This window comes from Carettochelys insculpta, chromosome 5 (genome assembly GCF_033958435.1).
Source record: "Carettochelys insculpta isolate YL-2023 chromosome 5, ASM3395843v1, whole genome shotgun sequence".
Taxonomy (NCBI): domain Eukaryota; kingdom Metazoa; phylum Chordata; order Testudines; family Carettochelyidae; genus Carettochelys; species Carettochelys insculpta.
Window position 1 is genome coordinate 100,899,599 of NC_134141.1, and position 24,173 is coordinate 100,923,771.

The window sequence follows — 24,173 nt, forward strand, 5'->3', positions numbered from 1 at the left end:
TTACAGATGGGCTGCTCTCCCCTGAGCCGCACGCGCGCCGCGGGAGGACCGCCCGCATAGTCCGTCTGCTCCCCAATGGAGGCGCTCTTCGACAAACCTCTTCCTCTCCCTCTCCCTCTCCCTCTCCCTGCAGCGGTGCCTGAAAGTCTCATGATTCTTTTCGAGGATGACTCTGTAGAGGTGCATTATACGGATGGAGCCAGACTGCTGCTTTCTCCCTGTGGCTCTGAATTCCTGTTTGAAAAGGCACGTCCTGCCTCCTCCCATCCTCTGCAGCCGCCTGAAAGGATTCGCCAAAGGACTCAGTTTGTTATTAGTAACTATAGAGTACGTGAGTTAATTTTTTCTATGCTCTCCCGAAATACAGTAAGAAGAAAGTATGGGGGGGGGCTGTTTAGTCTGTACACTCATCCCTCGCTGTAGGAGCGCAATTGGTTCCTAGCTTTTTGCTCGTAGGCGAAAACTTGTAAGAGGGATGCTAAATTCCTGTTAAAATACGTGTGAAAGTCTTTGATTCCCAGTGCTTGGAGTGGCAGCAGATGGCCCTGCTTTTGAAAGGTAAGTGAAGGTGGGGTTGGGAGGGGGTTAAAGGCGGGGCACAGTTTGGGGCCATTAGTGGGAGGGAGGGTTAAAACCTGCAGGCAGCTCAAGTGGAGGAGGTGGCAGCTTGTTCCTCCTGGCTGTAGCAGAGGTGTGTGGGGGGTGTTGGGAGGGGTCTGATGGGGTTGTGGGGGGAACTGTGGGCTGAGGGAATTCTGAGACTGAGGGGGTGCGTGGGGAGTTGCCACACAGAGAGTGTTGGGAGCTGGCCCTGCAGGTCTCCATGTGCCCCAACCAGGGACCCTGAGGTTCGCTCTGGGTCAGCCCGCACCCCAGCCAGGGACCCCCCAGCCAGCTCCGCTTGAGCCAAGGGGCTGCTGGTCAGCCTGTGCCCCCACCAGGGACCCTGCAGCTCGCTCATATAAGCAGGGAAGTTCGCTCCCATCATGAACAATTGTAAGTATATGTGTCCCTCATTTTAGTGAGTACTCGTAAGTAGAGTACTCGTTAAACGAGGGATCAGTGTATCCACTAAAACAAGGCCGGTGGCACCTTTATAGACTGTACTTTGAACTGAAACTTGAAAATGATTAAACTGTGTGTCAAACGTCTACTTAAATGGATGCATGGTCTTCATTGCTGAGTAATAAAGATATCGCTGTATATTGTTTATGTCTATAAGGTGCCATAGGCCTTCTTGTTGTTTTAGTAAAAATAAAGAAGAATAATGCCACGGCCTATTTTTTTATTCTTCCTATTATAGCAGCAAACCTCATAAAGAGAATGTTCTTTAAAAAAAAAAAAAAAAAGTTGAAATAGTGAATGAACACCCATGTTGGCACTCAAAGTAAATATTGTCCGTCAGCTAACATAACAAAACAGCAGAAATGTAGGACTTAAAGACTAACAAAATGATATATTGGGTGATGAGCCTTTGTGGGGCAGACCCACTTCACCAGATCAATCTATTTCCAATACAGACTGACATAAGTACAGAGGACCAAAAAAAATTGCAATAAAATCTGACAAATCAAGTACATAGGACTGAAGGAGGGGGGTCAGGAGAGAGGGGATGTTAAGTGTCCTGCTTGAGATAATTATCAGCATCAAAGGAAGGGAAGCAGTCCCTGTAATGTGTGAGGTAATTGGTGTGTCTGTTCATACCAGGTGTTAATGTGTCAGCTAACATCTTATTTTTAAATATATAAAAGCCAGTTCATGAACAATATATGTGGGCTTTAATGTTCCTAAAGGTTGTTAGCCATCTTAATGTTGATTGGTAGTTCATACAGTGCCTTTGCATTGTAGAGAAATTGTGACCGTACTGTCGGTCATCTGGCGAAGCAGGACTTTGCCCACAAAAGCTTATGCTCCAAAATATCTGTTAGTCTATAAGGTGCCACAGGACTTCTTGTTGTTTTTGAAGATACAGACTAACTCAGCTACCTCTCTGATGAGTGTTATATATGAGACTGAATTCTTAATCATTATTTCCCCTCCCCCGAAAAAGAGCTAAAGCAACAACTGAAATGTTCCCATTGCACAATCAGTTTCATTATACTTTTTCCTCAGGAGCAGCTCCTACGAGCACTGGATTTCCGGAACCAGTTTTGTACTTGCCTGTATTTACCTTCAAGTATCATACCTCCTGAAAGGAAAAATGTAAGTTTTTTTGTATAATACTTGTGAAAAATAAGCTTCTGTGAGAGTCAGATACAGTAACTTTGTTTAGTTTGTGTTATTCATATAGTGGGTTTTTTTATGTTCTGCAAAATATAATTTGGTTGGTTATATCAGATAGTCTTGATTTTAAGTACGTAAGAATGGCTTTACTGGGTCAGACCAATGGTCCACTGGACCAAAGCCAGGTTCTTTAGAGGAAAGTAAAGAATGGGCACTCATCAAGCAAGCCATCTCCTGTTCCTGTTCCCAGCTTCTGGGAATCGGGCGCTCGGAACACTTCAGAACATGGGTTTGCATTTGTGCCCATTCTGGCTAATAGCCATGGATGGAGCTATCCTCCATGGATGTATATAGCTCTTTTTTGAACCCTGTTGTAGTCTTAGACTTCACAGTGTCCTCTAACAAAGAGGGTCACAGGATGACTATATGTTGTATGAAGAAACACCTTCCTTTTGGTTTTAAATTTGCTGTCTCTTCATTTCATTGAATGAGCCCTTGTTTTTGTACAACATACCCTTTTGTACTTTCTCCACACCAGTCGTGATTTTACAGACCTCAATCACAGTCACTCTGACTAGTCTCTTTTTCAAGATTAAGAATCCTTTGAATTGAAACTTGGAAAGCGATTAAACTATGTGTCAAACTTCTACTTAAATGGATACATGGTCTTCATTGCTGAATAATAAAGATAACACTTTATGTTGTTTCTTTGTTTTGTTGTGTCAGTTTATCAGTATGAGTAAAATCAAAGACTTGTTGCAACACATATTATGTCTTCATTTTGGCCTGTATCAAAGGTCTAAGGTAGAAACAGATCAAAACAAAAAGCAGTCAAGTAGCACTTTAAAGACTAGCAAAATAGTTTATTAGGTGAGCTTTCGTGGGACAGACCCACTTCTTCAGACCATAGCCAGACCAGAACAGACTCAATATTTAAGACACAGAGAACCAAAAACAGTAAGCAAGGAGGACAAATCAGAAAAAGATAATCAAGGTGAGCAAATCAGAGAGTGGAGGGGTGGGGGGAAAGATCAAGAATTAGATTGAGCCAAGTATGCAGACGAGTCCCTATAGTGACTCAGAAAGTTCCCATCACAATTTAAACCATGTGTTAATGTGCCAAATTTGAATATAAAAGTCAGCTCATCCACTTCTCTTGCTAAAACGGTGCGATAATTTCTTTTCAGTAACACGCATACCTTGAGGTCATTGACAGAATGCCCCATTCCATTAAAATGTTGACTAACTGGTTTGGTTTGTGGATCTGGAGTGTTTTGATGTCTGTTTTGTGCCCGTTGACCCTTTGTCTAAGGGAGTTAGAAGTCTGTCCAATATACAAAGCATCTGGGCATTGTTGGCACATGATGGCATATATGATGTTAGTAGAGGAGCATGAGAAAGTGCCCGTGATTCTGTGAGTAACCTGGTTAGGTCCAGTGATGGTATTTCCAGAGAAGATATGCGGACAAAGCTGGCAGCGGGCTTTGTTGCAGGGAAAGGTTCCAGGACTCGTATTCCTGGGCTATAGACTGTGGCTGTTAGTAAGGATCCTCATGAGGTAGGGAGGTTGTCTGTAGGAGAGAACAGGCATGTCACCCAGGGCCTTCTGGAGTGTAGCATCCTGATTAAGAATAGGTTGTAGGTCTTTAATAATTCGTTGCATTGGTCTGAGTTGAGGGCTGTAGGTGATGACCAGTGGTGTTCTGTTTTTGGCTTTTTCGGGGCGATCTTGGAGTAGCTGGTCTCTGGGTATGCGTCTGGCCCTGTCGATTTTGTTTTTTTACTTCTCCTGATGGGTAATTCAGGTTTATGAATATTTGGTAAAGTTCTTATAGTTTTTCGTCTCTGTCAGTTGGATCAGAGCAAATGCGATTGTACCTAAGAGCTTGACTTTAAACAATGGATCTAGTCACGTGTGCAGGATGGAAACTAGAAGGGTGTAGATAAGTATAGCGATCAGTAGGTTTTCAGTACAGTGTGGTACTGATCAGGCCATCCTTGATTAGTACTGTAGTGTCCAGGAAATGTATCTCTTGCATGTTGTAATCGAGGCATAAGTTGATGGTGGGGTGTAGATTTTTAAAGTCTCTGTGGAATTCTTCTAGAGCCTCTGTACCATGGGTCCAAATCATAAAGATGTCATCAATGTATCTTAAGTAGAGGAGTGGTAATAGGGGGCGAGAGCTGAGGAATCGTTGTTCCAGGTCAGCCATAAATATATTAGCATATTGTGGGGCCATGCGGGTGCCCATAGCAGTTCCACTAATCTGGAGGTATAAATTGTCCCCAAAACGGAAATGATTGTGTGTGAGAACAAAGTTACAGAGGTCAGACACCAGATTGGCTGTGGTGGCATCAGGGATGGTGTTCCTGATTGCTTGTAATCCGTCTTTATGTGGAATATTAGTGCACAGAGCCTCTACATCCATTGTGGCAAGGATGGTGTTATCAGGAACTTTTCCGATGTTTTGTAATTTCCTCAGGAAGTCGGTGGTATCTCGGATATAGCTGGGAGCGTTGGTGGCATAGGGTTTGAGGAGGGAGTCCACGTAACTGGATAGTCTGGTGGTAAGGGTGCCAATACCTGAAATGATAGGGCGTCCAGGGTTTCCAGGTTTGTGGATTTTGGGAAATAAAGAGAATAATCCAGGCTGTGGCTCAGATGGTGTGTCTGAGTTAATGAGGTCTCCAACACCACATTTTACAGACCTCTCTCCGCTGATCCCACTTTGGAATTCCAAAAGAAATTACAACTACTGAAGGAACTCCCTGCTGCAACTACATAACTGAGGTGTGAATGATCTAAGGTCAAATTTTGACACTTTTCCTTCCTTCAGGAGCATATTTTCGATATTTACCAAAAGAGATCCACATCACTAAATCACCATAGTTGCTGCCCTATTGGTAGGCTTGGAAGGATGAGCTGGTTTTTTTTGTAAATGTTGATTTCACTATGCACAATGATTTATCAATCATTCAATTGAAATTTATGGACAAGCAAAGTTTTTAAACAAATGCCACTTGAGGACTGGAGTTTCAAGATAACTGCTTTGTATATTCTGGCATATGATGTCATCAAATTGTTTTTCATCAGTTAAAAAGCTTTTGAGTCCCAACATCTACTGTCATTAAATAGCTGTTGTCTGACCTCCCTTTCTGTAACTTTACATAACTGTGAAAATTTAAAGGGATAAAAATAAAAAACCCTTACAAATAAAGTAGCTCTATCCATTGAAATTATTTTTAGAAGAATCAGATGCTGCCAAGCTGCCTTGTTGGCATTCTCCATCAAGAGAGGAGGAGGATTAAATGAGCATAAGCATAGTACTAAATTACTCTGTTAGCATTGGATATGGTCCTGCTAGAATAGGAAGAGGCATACTTGAGAAATAGGGTTAGATGTGTTGTCTTCTGTGCTGTCCTATTTTATAGACACACAGGACTCCGCTACTGTCATTTTTCAGAAGAACTGTATTCACTTACCATAGCTTCTACTACCTTCTGTTCCTTTTCCTCTTTTTAGATTCTGCTCTCTGATATCTCAGAAGTCAATTGGCCTAGCTCCAGTGCTACTGATGCAGCAATACCTATGGATAATGGCAGCATAAAAATCTCATCTTTAGATGGTCATGCCTGTCTCTGCATGTCAGAACTGCAGCAAGAGTTTACAGTAGAGTTTTTGTGCAAAGTAAGCCAGAAGTCTGCAGTGTCTTCATCATTCTCTGAAAAGAATAGCAATGATCAAAACAAGGGTCAATGTGGATCAAGTCACAATTTTAGCTCCAAAATGTTTACTAAACAAATGAGAATAGACAATAAGAATGAGGACTGGACTATAAACAAATACAGGGAACTGGACAAATCAAAGGACTATTCAAACCAAATAAACGGACAAGATGAAGCCCCATTGTCTACATGCTGTTCATCTGAGCACGTGTGGGTTACACAGCGCTGGTCTGTTTCCTTATGTCCAGAAGAATGGAAATACCCTTTGTCCTTGGCGTTAATGTTCTATCAATTGCCCACTTACAACATGCACAGAACATATGCAGAGAATTTATGCGCTATGAAGGAAACTGGGGGATCTGTTATTTTAAAGGAAAGTGAAAAATCAAAGGCAGTTTCTCATTTGCCTAAAGCTTTGCCACTCAGCTGTAGTGCACCACATCTACACAGGTAACTGAGAAAATTTGTTTGCATTTCAGTTTTGTGCAATGTATTTTATAGTTCCCTCGATCTGATTATTAGATTTTCAGCAACCTAACTGAATGATGATTGAATATTAACCATCATAAATGTACATCTACAATCCAACATGGAACACCTTTTTCTTGCAAACTTTATGAAATGTAGTTTTTATCAGACAAACATTACAGAGATCAGTGTAACAAACTGTAATAGTAAGCTGAAGAAAAATGCTAAGCTGTAATATTTGGTATATTATGGCAGGGTGGATTCATTTTAATCACGGTGATTTAAATCACCAAGTAAAAATCATTTATTTAAATTAAGTTTCCCACTGATGCTCCTTCACATGCAGTAAACCCTTGATTTAATGGACTAGTGAGGGGGGAAGGCTATCTGTTAATCCCAAAAGTCCAGTAAATCTGAGGGTTTACTACCCACCAACCCCCATGAGGCTCCCCCAACCCAAGTTCCCCTCCCCAACAAAAAAGTCAGGGACTCACCAGGCTGCCACTGCTGGAGATGAAATGGCTGGCGATGCCTGACCATGACTGGAGCTGCCTGACCACAAGCTGGAGACACAGGCATAATGTATCCCACTACTGGTGGGAGGAGAGTGTGGCAGTTCTGGCGTTGCTAGCAGCTTCTCCAGCCACGTGCCACTCTGGTGGCAGCTCCTCCAGACAGCAGTAGTAACTCCCTTAACTTTTTTTTGGTGGGGAGGGCACTGGGAGGGTTAGGATTTTACAGACCCCAGCAGACTTTGGGAACAACAGGGTTGTCTGTTTCTGAATTCTGCTAAATTGAGGTCTGTAAAATTGAGGGTTTACTGTACTTTTTAAACAATGGTATAAATCTGATCACGAAAACATGTTCATTTACAGCTCATTATAGTGTTTTTCAACATTTAAGGGGCTATAGTTTGCGTAATTTAAGATAACCTTGATTTTATTAATTTAGAAAATGGTACCTAATGTTCATTACCTGTATCAAGCTGATGATGATGCAGCAGCAGTACATTAAAAAGGTAAGAACCAAATCTCGTGTGCGCGTGAGATTTGGTTCTTAACATTTCTAAGGTACTGCTGCTACTGCATCTGCTGCTTGATACAGGTAATGAATATTGAACTAAATCTTAAATGTTACATGAATGCTTCACACTTGCAATTGCAGCAGTCTCCAGAGATTCCAGCTGACAGCTGTCCTTAAACTTTTTCTTTTAATTTTTAAAATTCATAAATTTTAACAGCCATATTAGTTTTTTCTGTGGCAAAAGTGTGGGGGAATATAGGAAGCTGTGTGCGTGTGTTGAATGTTTTTCCTTTCTCTTTCCAGTCCACTCCACTGTTCATTTCTATGCTGCCTCCATCCTTTCTTATATATTGTCTCTTTGCCTTAGGACAGTGTTTTACCTAACTCCTCTGCTGTGCTTTGCCCTAAGTTCATCACCACATAGGGAGAGAGGGGAAAAAAATCCAGCACAGCCTGTCTTTCTTTACATGTTACTTCAGTCTGCTGAGAGACAAGAACAGAAAACATAGAACTCTGAAAAATCAAAAGCTCGTAGTTAGGATGGACAGACCAGAGCCATTAATTCATTTTTATGACACTGTAGGCATAGCGTGTTTTTGATGAGATTTTAATTGTAACTGCTATTTTAAATTAAAATATTTGGTTTAAAAATCAAAATCAGATTTAAATTGATAAAAAAAATCTTAAATTATGAAGCAAGAACCAGTACTTACACAAATAAGTTAATAATAATGAGGATATTGGGAAAAAAATTATAGGTTGAACGTCTCTCATCCAGCACCCTGGAGTCCTCACCGTTCCCAGATGAGAAAATTTGCTGGACTGTGGTTGGTCAATATTTTTTAGCATATTGCAATACTTCCACTGGTTACTGGGCTCTTAAGACATTTAGGAGTAAAGTACAGCTAAAAAACAGTACAGAACACTGAGAGCCAGGACTAAACAAACTTTATGGGATCATGGGAAACTTGGCCACCCCCATGGTAAGTGGTCGTCCAGCTAACTAAAATCATGCAGGATTACAGAGTTTGCCAGATGAGAGCGCTCTGGATTAAAGAGGTTCAACATGTACAATTCTTTGGCTTTTGATAAAATGTTTGGGAACGTTGTTAGTGGCAACAACTTTTTTTAACTGTGTATTTTCCTTAAAAAGGAGGAGCATAAGGTGTGCATGTGTTAATATATGTATACACACCTCAATTCTTGTTGGCTAGTCACAAAAACATGATTCAGAATTGATTACAAGTAACTTGTTCCACATAAAGAATGAGAGGAAAAATACAGCTATAACTTAGTCAGGTTAAATGGTAGTAATTGAGCAGATTGAGTTTCCTTGAAACCATTCGTCTCACACACCTGTTTACTCTGAGACTTTGCATGAACTGAAGAGTAACTTGCTGGTAGGGTGTTTCTCAGTTCATCCATTTTCATAGCTTCTTTAAGTGAACTGAGTGTTGCATTTTTTAAATATATTTTATCAAAAATTAAGCATTGAGCAGTACAAAATACTAGTAATAATACTGATAAACTTCAGATTTGTTGCATCTTTTCTTTCTGACTTTTGCCCAGGTGGAGTTTCTGTGATTTCTTTTTACAGAGGAAGCAAGACAGTGAATGTTGTTCACACCCTCTATTAATAAAAATTGTCTGGTGCCATGGTATTCTTTACAGGTAAATAAATAATATTGATAGCTTTTGCAAGCTTGCGCACTTCTATGGGAATTAGGATTTTAGAAGGTGAACTTTCTAAATTCGCATTCTATTATACTTCCTGAAGTGGTATAATTTAAGTTCTGATCATGTTTCTGCTGTATTTATAAGGGGACTTCTGCTTTAGGCAGGGGGCTGGGCTAGATGACCTCCTGATGTCCCTTTCAGCCCAAGAAGTCTGAGGGTTTATTACTCTGAAATAAAACTTCATAGACTGTGACTTGGCTATTGTGGTATTAGCTTGGAAGTAAACATTTCTTACTGAATTGAAAAATGTTTAATTCACTTTTATTATATGAACTTTTAAAAATATTCTTCAGAATTTCTTGTGTTTGAAAATTCTGGGCTGATTATGTATTGTATAACTAAAGTTTAGGATTCTGACGCCACATTTAAAACTCCTAAATAAGAGGACTGATTTAGCAGTCAGCAAAACTCAGTTAGGGACTACTAGTATACATTTATATGCAAGTCACTGTAAAGTAACAGATTATTTAAATGCTGCTTTCATGTTTGCTGTTTAACTGTTTGTCTGAAAATGTTACATTTGTCATTAAGACGCTGAGAATTTTGTGTTCTGTCCTTTACAATAGCGGAGTGGGGAAGCAAATACTTTAAAGCTACATTCTTTCTCTTGATTATTTGCCAAATAATGTGTCATTTATTTCTAAATTTTCCAAACGTTTAACCCACATGAGCAGTCTGATTATTAAGGCTCCAGTTCTGCAACTCATTTCACATATGTTTCCATATACCTAGGGTCCTAGCAAAGTCACAGCCATAAAAAATGCATCCTGGACCAGGAAATCTGGTGTCCCTGCTGATATCTGCTCTTTTGTGTGTTTTTATCATATAGTATACAGATTTGAGGAAGGAAACAAGCATTTCTCAAGTTGAGGATCTTGACCCAAATGAGAGTTTCAGGGGATTGTAAGGTTATTTTAAGGGGTGTGGGTTCCATGGTATTGTCACCCATGCTTTACTGCCTTCATAGCTGTGTGGCCAAAGAGTGGCAGCTGCTAGCTGAGAGCCTGACTCTACAGGCAGGAGCATGGCAATATCAAACTATGCCATCCATACTTCAGCGCGGCAGCTGGTGGCAATTCTGCCGTTGAGCTGGGTTCCTGAATGCCAGCCGCCACTCTTCTGCTGCCCAGCTATGAAGACAGTGCTGCCACTAGTAGCAGCACAGAAGTAAGAGTAGCGGTCTCTCTCTCACACACCCTACCTTTTCTCTGGGTCAGGACCCCTGTGCTTACAACACTGTGAAATTTAAGATACAAACAGCTGCAAGCATGATTTTTAAATTCCTATGTCTTGAAACTGACAAAAATGGAGCTTGAATTTGGAAGGTCCCTAACAATGACCACTAAAGCTTCCTAGATTTCAGTGGGGCTTTTTGTGGACAGAGTGCACTGCCCACCCAAAATAAGTTGCAGAATTGGGCCCTGGAATAATCATAGACTACATAATACTATGCGTAGAGCCTTTCATATGCATGGATATCCTTTTCATATCTTCTGAGAGGAGAGCAGATACTTGAGCAAGGCTCTCACTCCACCTGGTCACCAGGCAGGGGGAAGGGAGTACTGTCAGCAGGGAAGAGATGTAAAAAGCTCCTAAGTCTCCCTGCAGGAGAGGCCGTGTGTTGGCCCTGCTTGGTCCTCTTCTCCCCTAGCCTGATGAGCACTGTCCCACTTGAGGACACAGGTTGCCCACCCCACATGCTGCTGTGTGCTGCCGACTAGTTTAGCTGGGAACCTGCATGGAGGAGCGACTCACTTCCAGGAGAGAAGGGGAGTGCCCAGCAAAGTACTAAGCTTCTCCTCCAAGGCGGGAGGGCCCAGCTCTGTGGGGCTGAGGATGGAGTGGGCAGGGCCTCAACATTGTACCCCTCTACCTTGCTGTGATCTGACAGAAGCTATTGCTGCCTGATGCCATTGCTCAAGAGCCCCTCAACAGCAGCAGCACATGGTGCAAGTCTGTCCCCTTCCCCTGGCACTGACACCCTCTTGAGACCCTCACTGTGCTGCCACGCTATTACCCCCAGTCCCTGCTTTTGTACTACTTGCCTCTCCCTTGCAAGACCTTGCCCTCTTCTCACTCAGCAGTACTGCCTGCCCCTCCAGAGGGCTTGCTGCAAGGATGCAAGTGAAAACCAGGTTGCAGATGATGAGCCTGGCAGGTGTGGATTGGATACATTTGTATCCCTACAGGGCTCTAATTATGTGATCATGAAATGAAAAATCCTGTATCCTATCAGAATAACTATATACAAGGAAGAGGTGGCCAGATTGTTAATGTAGCATTAAATCTAAAAATCTTGCCTCCTGTGGGGTTTAATCAGAGCTTCCTTCTAATGCGGACGCATATCCCACTCCATCATTGGTATATTTCACTTCCATTGCCTGTGGATGAATTATGTTTTTATGGGATAGCTACTTACATATAAGAAACTGAAAAAACACCATCTCCAGTTTTGTAAAAACATAATGCTAAGCTTCCCTTTTAAAGAGGAAAATAAAAATTAAGCAATAAGGATACATTTGGGGAAACAAGGAAATAAGTTTTCACATGGAGGCTTTGGTAAAAGGATGTGTATTCACATCTAGTAAATTACAATATTTTTTTCTTTTAACTGGCAATATGGATAGTTAACATCTTTTGTGTTTTATTGTCCTGTCTCTTATCTCTTGTCTCTAGGTTTGCCTATGATATTGCAAACTTTATAGAAATTTATCCTGGAGATGGATCAGTTTTCAAGTCAGAAGGGGCATTTTTGGGAAACTATTTCACACACTATTTGGTTCACAAAGAAAGAAAGCAGGTAGGATTCACAGTACTTAAAAAAACAAACTGTTTTACTACTACCCTAATTTTCCATTCAAGGTTAGCAGCATATTTCATTTTAAGAAATTGATAGGACAGTTACTAATTATCTAGTTTAGGTTATAGTTAGTATTTTGCATGATAGCTTCTCTGCGGTTTTTTTAATACTCTCTTTCACTAATGTGCCCCACCCCCCGCCGCCACTTGTGAGTGAGAGAGAAATCTGGTTAGAACATTAATCTCAAATGCAAGAAAGTAGGCATTTTAATACAATTTCCTCTCTGTGTGAAGTTTTTAAAGGGGAAAAATCCTTTTTTTGAAAGTTTTTTTTTTTTAAACATTAGGGCTGTGGCCACACTTGGCCAAAATTTTTAAATGGCCATGCAAATAGCCATTTCGAAGATTACTGATGAGGCACTGAATTGAATATTCAGCACTTCATTAGCATTAGGACACTTCCAGCTGTGGCGCTTCAAAAGTGCTGCTTTCAAACACACATGGCTCGGCGCGGCTACACAGGGGTCCTTTTCGAAAGGACCCCGCATGTTTTGAAATCCCCTTATTCCCCTCATCTGAGAGGAATAAGGGGATTTCAAAATGTGTGGGGTCCTTCTGAAAAGGCCCCCTATGTAGCCACACCGAGCCATGCACATTCGAAAGCGGTGCTTTCAAAGCACCATGGCTGGAAGCATCCTAATGCTAATGAGGTGCTGAATATTCAGTTCGGTGCCTCATTAGTAATCTTCAGAATGACAATTTCAAAGTTTTGGCCAAGTGTGGCTCCAGCCTAAATGTCCAGCACATCAATTTTAAGCAATAGCTCTGAGTTCTTAAGCTGTTTTGGAAAATTCTGATTTTTACAAATTAAAGAGGCAGTTTGGTACAGTGGATGGACCCAGCAGACCTGGGGTTTACTTCATATCTGTGGGGGAGGGATAACTCAGTGGTTTGAGCATTGGTCTGCTAAATCTAGTGTTGTGAGTCCAATCCTTGAGGGGGCCATTTAGGGATCTGGGGCAAATGTGGGGCGAAGGGATGGTGCTTGGTCCTGCCAAGCAGGCAGGGGACTGGACTTGATGACCTCCAAAGGCTCCTTCCAGCTCTATGAGATGTCTCCAAACATTAATATGTTAACTGAGCGAGTTAATTTTGTACACTTTGCTTCACCTCTGTCTTCCCTCTCACCCTTTCTTCCTTATTTATTTATGTTCTTTGGAGCAGAGACTGAAGTGTTTTTACAGAGGATACAATGGGTTTGGGGATATATTGATTTTAGCTAGCGCTACCATAATATACCTAATAAATGCATGAGTAGAAAACAACAGAAAATGTCCAGTTGCAACTTGGGTGTATAGGATGCAGTTGAGTTGCTAAATGGACACAGATGGTATAGCAAATAACTCACAAGCCATTCACTGTAGAGGTTTCAGTGAGCCTGCCATGGCCAAAATGGCACAGCAGAGTGTTACGAAGTGTCACTTCTTCCAGATGTTGAAAACAGGCTCTAAAAATGAGGAACTTGAAGGGTGTATGGCAAACAGGAACCTTTATGTTCACATCTTAGGAGTTATTTTGGAGACATGGGCTACGTCTACACGTGAAGCCTACTTCGAAGTAGCTTATTTCGATGTAGTGACATCGAAATAGCCTATTTCGATGAATAACGTCTACACGTCCTCCAGGGCTGGCAATGTCGATGTTCAACTTCGACGTTACACAGCACCACATCGAAATAGGCGCAGCGAGGGAACGTCTACACGCCAAAGTAGCACACATCAAAATAAGGGTGCCAGGCACAGCTGCAGACAGGGTCACAGGGCGGACTCAACAGCAAGCCGCTCCCTTAAAGGGCCCCTCCCAGACACAGTTGCACTAAACAACACAAGATCCACAGAGCCGACAACTGGTTGCAGACCCTGTGCATGCAGCATGGATTCCCAGCTGCGGCAGCAGCAGCCAGAAGCCCTGGGCTAAGGGCTGCTGCACACGATGACCATAGAGCCCCGCAGGGGCTGGAGAGAGAGCGTCTCTCAACCCCTGAGCTGATGGCCGCCATGGCAGACCCCGCAATTTCGATGTTGCGGGACGCGCAACGACTATATGGTCCCTACTTCGACATTGAACGTCGAAGTAGGGCGCTATTCCCATCCCCTCATGGGGTTAGCAGCTTCGACGTCTCGCCGCCTAACGTCAATGTTAACTTCGAAATAGCGCCCAACACGTGTAGCTGTGACGGGCGCTATTTCGAAGTTAGTGCCGCTACTTCGAAGTAGCGTGCACGTGTAGACAACGCTATGATGATTTTTATTCCGTCACAATTATCCAGTCAAAATAAGTTTCTAGTGATCCATAAAGGGGATGTTGTTTTGTTGTTTTACCACAGTTTGGTAACTTCTCCAAATGAAGGTGTATTCACTCTTTTTATATTGTCTTTCACTCTCTTCCCTGCTTCCTCTTAATGTTGTTCACAGGGTAAAATGATTCTCCTGCCATCTTTCAACCATTTTGGATATTTTAAGAGTTTAAATCAGGGTAAGAGTCAGCACAACAGTCCTCAAAACTAGTTCACTACTTGAATTAACATCTGCCCTTTGACAAAGTACTAAGTGCCTGTGTAGTCTGTGCACGTTCTGGCCTTATATCTGACTGTAGAATGTGGCCTAATGAATGTGGACGGCCTTTTAGCTTTGAAAAGATACTCTCATATGTCCTTCAACATGAACATGCTACTATAAGAGTTCACTAGGTGAAAGAATCACCAAAATTTGATACCTTGCTAGCATGTAAATACCACAGTATGTATAAATAATGCCTCTACTTTCTGGTATGTTCCAGCGAGAAGAAAAGATGTATTCAGCAAATAGTCTGCCTCCTGATAGACCAGAAAGTCCATACTCTGTCTGTTCCATTATTACCCAGGCAACCAGGTGAACTATTCCTTTATTTTATTTTTGTTGTTTTTGTTTGTTTTATTTTTGTTATATTAATTGCTCTAGCCCAGGGATGAGCAAAATATGGCCTGTGGGTACCATCCAGCCCACCACAATACTCTGAGCCACCAATGTCCCACAGTCCACCAGGACCTTCAGACAGAAGTGGGTTTTACCCATGAAAGCTTGTGACCTAATAAATCTGATGGTCTCTAAGGTGCCACAGGGCTAATTGTTATATATAAACATAATGAAATAGATTACAAAATAGACCCTTAACAGTAACTGTGAACAAAGCTACAGTAAGTGTGCAGTGCAGTGTATTTTCTGCATGAGATATGTATTTTTCTTTCCCAGAATTCTCCAGTACTGTTACAACACAAAACTTTCATTAACGCATAATTACAATATCTGCTGCTGGAGAATGGTATGTAACTGAAGACTTGTAAGTATGTCAAAACTAGAACTGTTATGTGATTAGTAGGGTTGATTGATGACAGCTCATGGGAAAAGGAGAGGAAGTTTTGGAATCAGTAAGATATTTGAAACTATTAATATGAGAAACTACCGAATACTAATTTAACCATAAATTGCTCTGTTAAATCCAAAGGCCAAACGTTAGGTATAAAGTTGCTCTAAATATGGTTACAACTCTTAAGTAAAAAGCAATTTACAATGTCTAAACAATAACAACATTTATGAGCCTTTGATGCAGATACTTACAAACCTGGGTGTGCTTATACCCATATTGGTCAGCTCTAATGTCATCAAGTAAGTATCAGCACCGACCCCATCTTAAAAGGTTTACCTTTTATACCCTTTAGCAAGCAAGTAATGTCACTGCCAATCGCTGACATCAGCTGAAAATCAATTTGAGACAGTTTACTCTTCTTTCTGGTCCTAATCCAGAGATGATTTACAACCTGCTTTCTTCCCAAGGTCTTTCTCTTCCCACCCACAAACAGTACAGGAGGAAGATTTAGACTGGTTTATTTGAAGACAATTTTTCTTTATCTTTTTACTGCAGCTTCTTATTTTATTAATAATTTTTGAAACCATACATCCTTCCCACACTACAATATTACTTGTTTTTCTCCTGGCCTTCTTTTATTCGCTGAGTGGGGCCTTCTTTACAAGACACAGACCCACATCTGCATATCTAGTGCTGAAATCAGTATCATAATCTTTTACCTTCTGGACTGCTAATTTTGAAATGGTGCTCTGCTTCTCCATCTTTCGTTGGCTAAGGCACACTCACAAACATATAGATCCTTAACCAAATTTAAGCCAAATTCAACTCTTTAATGTTCTGCTTATCCGACAGGCGGATATAAGCTAAAAACAAAGACCCTAGGACTAGATGGTGAGATCTGAACCCATTGAATGTAAGAGGATGTTAGCAAGTGAGATAGGAAACAGGTTATTGGTGTCTCTAAAAAGCTGCACTGTGAATCTTGGTACAGTTTATATACTAGTAATGACATAATTTTAAATACAGTAACTTTTTTATTTTTATTTGTATACTTGTTTCACATTAGGTACCAGGGTCAGATGGAAGAGAAATGCTGCCAGTTCCATTACATGAAACAGTTATTCCCAGTATAGGAAGACTTGTTGCATATTCAGATAATAAAGTCCATGCTCTGTTTTGTGATGGGATGATGCTGAACATGGTTTGGGATTTCAGCTCTTGCTATGAAAAAACACAGGTAATTCTCAGGAGCAGGGAAAGAGCTGTTCTTAAGATCTTCAGGTGGAAAGGTGATGTCTGTTAGTTAATAAATGAAGTCATGGGGAAGTTTTATATTTGGTTATGACTTGCATAAGAATCAAATTTGTGCAGTTGAGGAGCCTCCATCATCCCTGGGTTCATGAATCACAATGGTTATGCACTGTAGTTCATTGTCGCAAGCTGGTAGATTGATATTTCAAGTGGTTGAAAATCTGACCTGTTCTTTTTATTGGCAGTAGATCAGACATGGCAAACTTTAACCAGGAGAGTTGCAGAAAATTTCTCCTTTCAGCTTATAATGATAAGTCTTGTCTCATAACCATAACTATGGAGAGAGGCACTGCTGCTTACAAGTTTGTGCTATTAGGTGTATTTTACTGATACTTTTTATCTTTGAAAAACATGCTAAGTGTGTAAGATAATATGAGTGTTCAGTTTATTTTTATAATTTGGAATGTGGGTTGTTTGTCGCAGATGGCTGTCTCTTTTTCTTAGAAAAAGTGTTGAAGTAAAAGTGTGAGGTGTAATTTCACTTACATTTACAAATTCTACAGCATTCCCCACGTTTCAGAAATGAGTAAGTCACTTGAAGATCCTGTCTACACTGGACAAGGAAACCACATTAATTTCCTCTGCCAAGATAACTAAGCTAGTAATGATTGTATCTAAAAGCACGTGAGCTATAGCTGGTTAGCTCAAGCTGAGAGCATCTTTCTTCCTCTTCTCTTGGATCCTTTAACAAATATTAACCACATTTCCCAAATACCCTTCTCATAATCTTTACAAAAAGGAGACCCACAATTTTTAGATGGATTTTTTGGCATCAAAGACATCTTTTATCAGCAAATATTTATTATAATGCAGTATATGCTTCCTCTGTGATAAGAGGCCCTGTGGAAATGGGATTCCATATTTATTTTGAAAACTGATTCAGTTTTCAAGTAAAAAGACACTTTTTTTCTCAGTGCCAAGTTGCATAGTCAAAATCGATGGTGGGAGTGAGAGTTGCTGCATGATTTCTACTTCATTGCTGGTAATAAAAGTTTAAGAATTCTACCACTAATGCAGGAACTTGAGGGAAGAATCAAACTCCTTCTTTTGCTCTGTTGCCTTAGAATGTCGACTGTAAAAAGTACTTGGGGGAGGAAGTAGCATCAGCAGATGTGACTCAGTACATGCAGAGTAAGATTTGTTAAGCAATTATTTCTATAAAGTTGCTATTCTAACAATAACAGAACTTGAGGATAAACTCAAATCTATTATCTCATTCTACGGATGAAAATAGAAGGAATTAAAAATTCTGAAGGACTGGAAATTTGTCCTCTTTGGGTCAGCCAGGAGTGAAGGGGCTGAATTTTCCGTAAGGCTTGGCATCAGGAACTCTCAGTAATTTCTTTTTCTGTGCTTGTGCTGCCAGACCACATCTTAAATCAGCAGTTCTCAAGCAAGTGATTGGGACCCCAAAGAGGGTTGCTTACACTTGCTGGGGTCTGGGTCTAAAGCATGAGCCACGTCATCTGCGACTGAGGGTTTCAGCTTTCCTCCTCTCCCCCTACCCAACACCTTCTGATGTAATGCAGTAATTTTTGTTGTCAGAAGGGAATCACAGTGCAGTGAAGTTAGAGGACCCCTGCCTTACATCCATAGCCAGATACAAATGCTTTACTTAAACGTTTGAAGCTGTCTCTGATTGTAGATATTACTTTTTGAAGTAGTATGTGGTGTTGCTGTTACTTAAAGTAGGTATACTTATTTGATTCCGCTGCAGAACAATAATGGTCTTTCATCTTTCTCTTCCAAGAAAAATCCAGGTGCAGCTACCGGATGGTGTAAAGTAATTTCTCCTAATGGGGAACAGCAGCTAATCCAGATAAACTATCCTGGACCCTATGAAAGGTATAGCTAGTTCATGGAACAAATGTAACAAATTAAATAATTCAGGATGAGTCTTTTGCATCAAGAAGTGTAAATAGTGTTTCTGTAAAACAGACTTTGGAAAAAGTTGTACCTGACTGGCTAGCAAAGATTCACACTGCACAGCTCAGAATTATAGCCAGTTAATTTGATGGGATTTTCATGTATTAATTTAATCCTTTTCCCATCATTCCAAATAATATATATTAGAAAGTGACCAGATGCAGTCACAGTGGCCGTATTTTAGAGATGCTGGCTTAGGGTGTCCTGATACTGTTGGGTCATATCTTACATTTAACTAGCATTTCCCACCACAAAGATTATCCAAGTAAATTGACAAACTATACACACCATATATTATATGTAAATGAACTCCGAAATTACTTTATCAGTGAGATGCTACCTGGTGGACTGCTGGTGCACTTCACAATGTTGGAGGGGGAAACTGGTCAAGGACTATCGGTGGCACCCTTTGTTCTTACAAAATTTTCTGTTCATTCTTCAGTATCCATGAAGAGAAGATGTATTTAAAGTTGCATACAAAACACACATGCATATTGAACTGAACTTAATTCATGGAACTCCTATATGGTGAACTCCTATATAGCATTCAAGACTTTGGTTTGTGGTTCCAGTGAGTCTGAGCATATCAAGTCTGATGCTTTAGACAACTAGGCTATTTCTATCTACCCTCTAGTATCTGATCTCCTCTTCATCCTATCACCTGAAACGCTAAATCTGTGATGTCCAATATACTCCCCGATCGCCATGTGTGGCGAACAGGGCAGTGGGGTGTGGCGAAATGCAACTCAGCAGAGCCCCACATGTGGAGCTCTCCTCTGACAATTCCACGCATGCAGCCCACCACTTGGTGGAACACATGCATGGCAGTGGAGGTGGCCTCTTCAGCAACTTCGCTGGTGCAGCTCCTGCCAGGCGCCGTCAAGCTCCTTCAGTCCCCGCACAGCTCCAGCTGGCAGCCGTGCGGCTTCTGCTGCCCTAACGCAGCCGTGGCCCTGGCCCAGAGCAGTGTGGCTCCTGTGACCCCAGCAGCCCCAGCTCTAGTGAGTTGCCAGAATATACAGTTAGTGCAGGGATGGGAGATGCGGCTGGGGGTGCCTGTCTCTAGGGGAGAGGGGAGGCATTCATTGGCTTGAGGCTGTGATGAATATGCAAGGATCATGACCCCAAGTTATTATAATAATTATTATTGGACTCCACTCCTCTAAAAGGTGCTATACAAGCAACAAATTAAATGCAAAATCATGTTAAAAAACATAATTAATTTTTTTGTTAAATTATTCGGTAAGGTTCTTTTCATGTATATTTGGAATTTGTAAAAGTACAAGTTTCTTCACTGGATAATCACTAATTCTGAAGGGTCATTTGTTTTGCTTTTTTATGAAATTCACGTAATGGTATCCTGGAGGTTAGCTTTCTTCTGTTCCAAATTTACTGTTCAATGCTGTCAACTTTCTGCTGAGTTTAACTGAGGTATATTTGTCTGATCTAGATGATTTTTCTTTTTATGAATTACCTTTTTAATACAGGTACATCAGAACAGTAGAATTATGGTGCAGAAGTCTGAATGATGAGAAGAGAGACATTATACCTGCAACTGAGAAAAGCTGGTACTCATCACCTAACTTGTTATACAGAATACAGAGGGAAACCATCAAAGAGTTAAATCTTAAATATGAGATACTGATTTTTCTAAAAGATGAAAATTTAAACCCACTTATTTTGTGACTCCACCTGATTTTTCTTTACGGTATTTCAAACTACAGTAAATTCTTTCATATCTGGCATTCTATTATCCAGAACTCTCAAATAACCAGCATTATAACCATAAGTTAATTTTAGTTTTATTTTCCATAAATACAGTATAGTGAAAGTAAATACAAATAAATACAGCAAATACACTAAGTTTAGTGTACAATACTACTGTTTGTAAATAAAGTACTCTGCATACATTTTTATTTTCGTAATATCTAATATTATTTTTCTTCAGTGTTATGCATTGCTAGGTATACCTCTCTCTTATCCAGAATATTTGAATATCTGTAACCTCCCAGTCCCGGGGCTGCCGGATATGAAAGAGCTTACTGCGTATAGGCAGTTTGTGTTTAACCAGGGGCTTGTTTCCAAATATAGGTATTCTCTGCTTCTGTATTGAAGCCGTAATGCTGAAGCTCTTGCCACTGAAGAAGAAAAATATTAAATGGTGTTTTGATTTTATTACAAGATCAGAGAAACTGGGCTATGAAAGAAGCATTCTTATTAAATACTTCCATAACAGCATAGAAATTCAGAAAATTCTAGTCCACGTATACTGTTTTTTCCCAGAACAAATGTTTCCTTGCAACAGTCTACTTCTATAATCTTATCAGAAGAACAAAGTCTTTCTCATTGTAAATTCTGTGTACACTCCATCATTTTAGGAAGTATTCAACATAAGCACTAAGAACATAGATTTTATGTATATTCATTTTGAAGCATGGGTGATAGTTTTTCATTCTTCCTATTGCTAAAATGTTTGTTTTTAATAGTCCCTGCTCTGTCAGAGGAAAACATCTTGTTCTTCTACAGAATCTGTAACAATAGTTAAAGGGTCTACTTAATCATACTTGTGTCTGATGTATTTTTATACATTCTTGTTACAAGTAACATCTAAAATTACTTTCTCAAAGATAACCAAGGAAAACTTTTTTTTTGTTTTGTGCACTTCAGGATTTTATATAAGAATTTTATATATAGTTTTACTTTTGTACTTATGTCTATTATATAGTAAGAAAGGAGACTTTTTTTTAAATTAAGGAAGTGTTATTAAAATGCCACAGTAAGTGGCAAAGGATCAGAGGGGCAGCTATAGTACTTTGAAAATTCTTCTGATCTTTTTACATGAACTAGATTTCTCTAATAGTGTCACTTTTAACACATTCTTTCTCTCTTCTCTCTCTCCTTTAGCACTCTGCTGATATAATTTAAGATTATAGGTGAAAAAGCATAATTTGGAATTAAAAACTCTAGATAGACTGAATTAAAATTTGTGAGGAGAGAATATTCTTGAAGTAGAAGCCTCATCCTGCAAACTATTGTACATATCTTTATACACATGAGCAGTTCTACTTACCTCAAAAATATGCTGTGTGGGATAGAGGAAAAAGGAAATCATTCTTTTATGTCCAAGTCATCTATAAAACTGTATAAGGAAATAAAATCATAAGGGCAAAAATACACTTGAGGAACTTTCCATTATTTATCTTGATGCCTAAAGTAAGTTTTTAATCTTCTACCAGGTCTGTTGTTGCTGAACTTGAGAAAATACAGCGATTTAACTGTATCCTTTCAACAAATGCCTTTAGCATATTTTGACTGTACATATGGTAAAACATTGAATAGGGTTTAATGACCCTCTGCCCCTTTATTCCCTTTTTGTGTGGGTATCTCCTTTCAGTGGTTACTATTTTTTTAAAGTCTCTGCTCATTTATTTATCCTAGGAATTCTCCCTGTATCATACCACTGAAAACTCCAAAAAAAATTGGCAGACCACAAACAAATCCTCAGAAGGAAATAGCTCTGTCATTCAATCTTCTGTATGACATCTTTTTTTTAAACCTCCTCTTGTAGAGAGGAGTGAGGTGTATGCCTTTGGAGCATATATTTGGAATAGGTAACAAAGGCATCAAGTGCCTCAGCTTTGCTCCATTGTTTAGCTACCTACAAAAAACAGAAAGTTACTTCATACTAAAAACACCATGTAATTGTCCCTAAATTTATTTCATCTTTTTTAATAGTCAATATTCCTTTACACTACACAATCTGAAATCTCCCTTGGTGGGTTTTATTTTAATTATACTTTGATGTGTGCAGAAAAAATACTGATTTTACATAAAGATTTGATTGAACTAAGATGTGGAAGTTTTAAAGAACTTTCACTTATTTATTAGTTGCAATATGCACTGGCAAACTACCAAATTAACAGTGGTTAAAATATTTTAACAGATCTTCTTTCGTTGCTAGAGGGGAGACCAAAACAGTTTGATGTTTCCTTAACACAGCAACTGCTAGTCTTACTGGAGAACAGCAACATTCCAAACCAGATTCCTGCTAAGAAAAATAATCCATCTCGTATTACTGACAGACAACCAGAAAACAGTTCACCTGAGGATATCAGTAAAAGGAGGATATCCGAAGCATTGGAAAAAACTTCAAAAGTCATCCAGGATATTGAATCTCTCCTAGCCTCCTCTGGGAAGTGATGCTTGAGCAAGCACTAAAAACCTAGCATTATTTAAAATATTTATGGGTAAGCAAAAAATGAAACAGTTAGAAGCCAGTAATTTTTGTTCTGAATAATTGACTTTGGCCTACTGTAACATGAGAAACTAAAATGCCACAGAGACATATGAAGGGTAGAACAGAAATAACTTGTACAGTAGACTCCTGACTTATGCAGAGGTTGTGTTCTTGGCAACCTCTGCATAAGACGAATTTTCACATAACTTGGGAGCCAGGAAACTGGCCAGCACATCACTGGCCAGTTTCCTGGCTCCTGCCAGTGGCAGGAAGCCAGGCATAGCTTCTCCCCGGCTTCCCCCTATCTGGGAGAAGTTATGCTAGGCAGACAGCTGTGGTGAAGCCGGGGAGAAGCTGTGTTGCTGCTGCTGCTGCCTGCCCCACTTTCCCCAGCTGGGGGAGCCAGGTGGGCAGGCAATGGCAGAGCAGCTTTGGCTTGCACTTAACTAGTGTTAATGCAAGTTAGGTGCAACTCAAAATTGCGCATTTCGGGGGGGGGGTGTTTACTGTATTTATGTAATCTTGTTCTTTATACTGGTAAGGTTTCAGCAATGGTGCCTTCTTTAATAGAAACTAAAATGATTGCGTGTGTTTGTAAACTCTAGTGTACTTGATTTATATACAGAATGGTTTTAACCAACTGAGTTACTGGTTTAAAAAAAATAAAATATACTCTGGGTAAGCAATTTTTTTTTAAATTTAAAGTCTTTTATTTTAAAGAGATCAACTTACCATTAAATATGGACCCACAGCTATTTATGCTGGAGAGCCTACTCTGGGTGGTCATGTGCAACCAGTGGAAGGAAGGCTGGAGTGGAGGTGTTTTTGCTGGCAGGGGTGAGCTGAGCCATACCCACTGGAGGGATGTGCCCGCTTGGGTAGTGGGGCGAGTGAGGGGCTCTCTGAAGCTCCCCGCCCTGACGCCGCTGAAATTATGGAACTAAATTCAGTTGGTTTAATGACCCGATCCCTCCCGCTGCCCTGCCAGCCGTTAAATCAACTAAATTCAGTTCTACTGCTTCAGTGGCAGCAGGGCAGGGAACTGCAGAGGAGTCACCCATTTATTTCCACTTGGTGGAGCCCTGGGGTTCCGCAGAACTCCATTTGGGAAACACTGGTCGAGCCGCATTGCTAGCACTTTGACTCCTTACTCGGCTCCCAGAAGACATAGATGAGAGCTAAATTACAACACAGAACACCAAGAACACTTTGTGGGACCACAGGAAATTTGGCCACACCCATGATAAGCTGACATATGGCTAACTAAAATCATGCCAGACCAAAGATGTTGCTGATCAACAGAGGGTCAACCTGTATC

The 24,173-nt window shown here is 40.4% G+C and overlaps 1 protein-coding gene across 1 annotated transcript; it reads left to right on the forward strand.

Moving 5' to 3' along the window:
* The first annotated feature begins 75 nt into the window (after positions 1–75).
* Positions 76–22,818, forward strand: C5H5orf34 (chromosome 5 C5orf34 homolog). The gene is made up of 12 exons (XM_074995963.1): positions 76–327; positions 2,113–2,202; positions 5,747–6,399; positions 9,010–9,111; positions 11,854–11,977; positions 14,815–14,906; positions 15,267–15,336; positions 16,448–16,618; positions 18,410–18,537; positions 20,106–20,186; positions 21,855–21,919; positions 22,580–22,818. The coding sequence occupies exons 1-12, from the start codon at positions 76–78 to the stop codon at positions 22,816–22,818; spliced, it is 2,067 nt and encodes a 688-aa protein (XP_074852064.1).
* Positions 22,819–24,173: the final 1,355 nt, after the last annotated feature.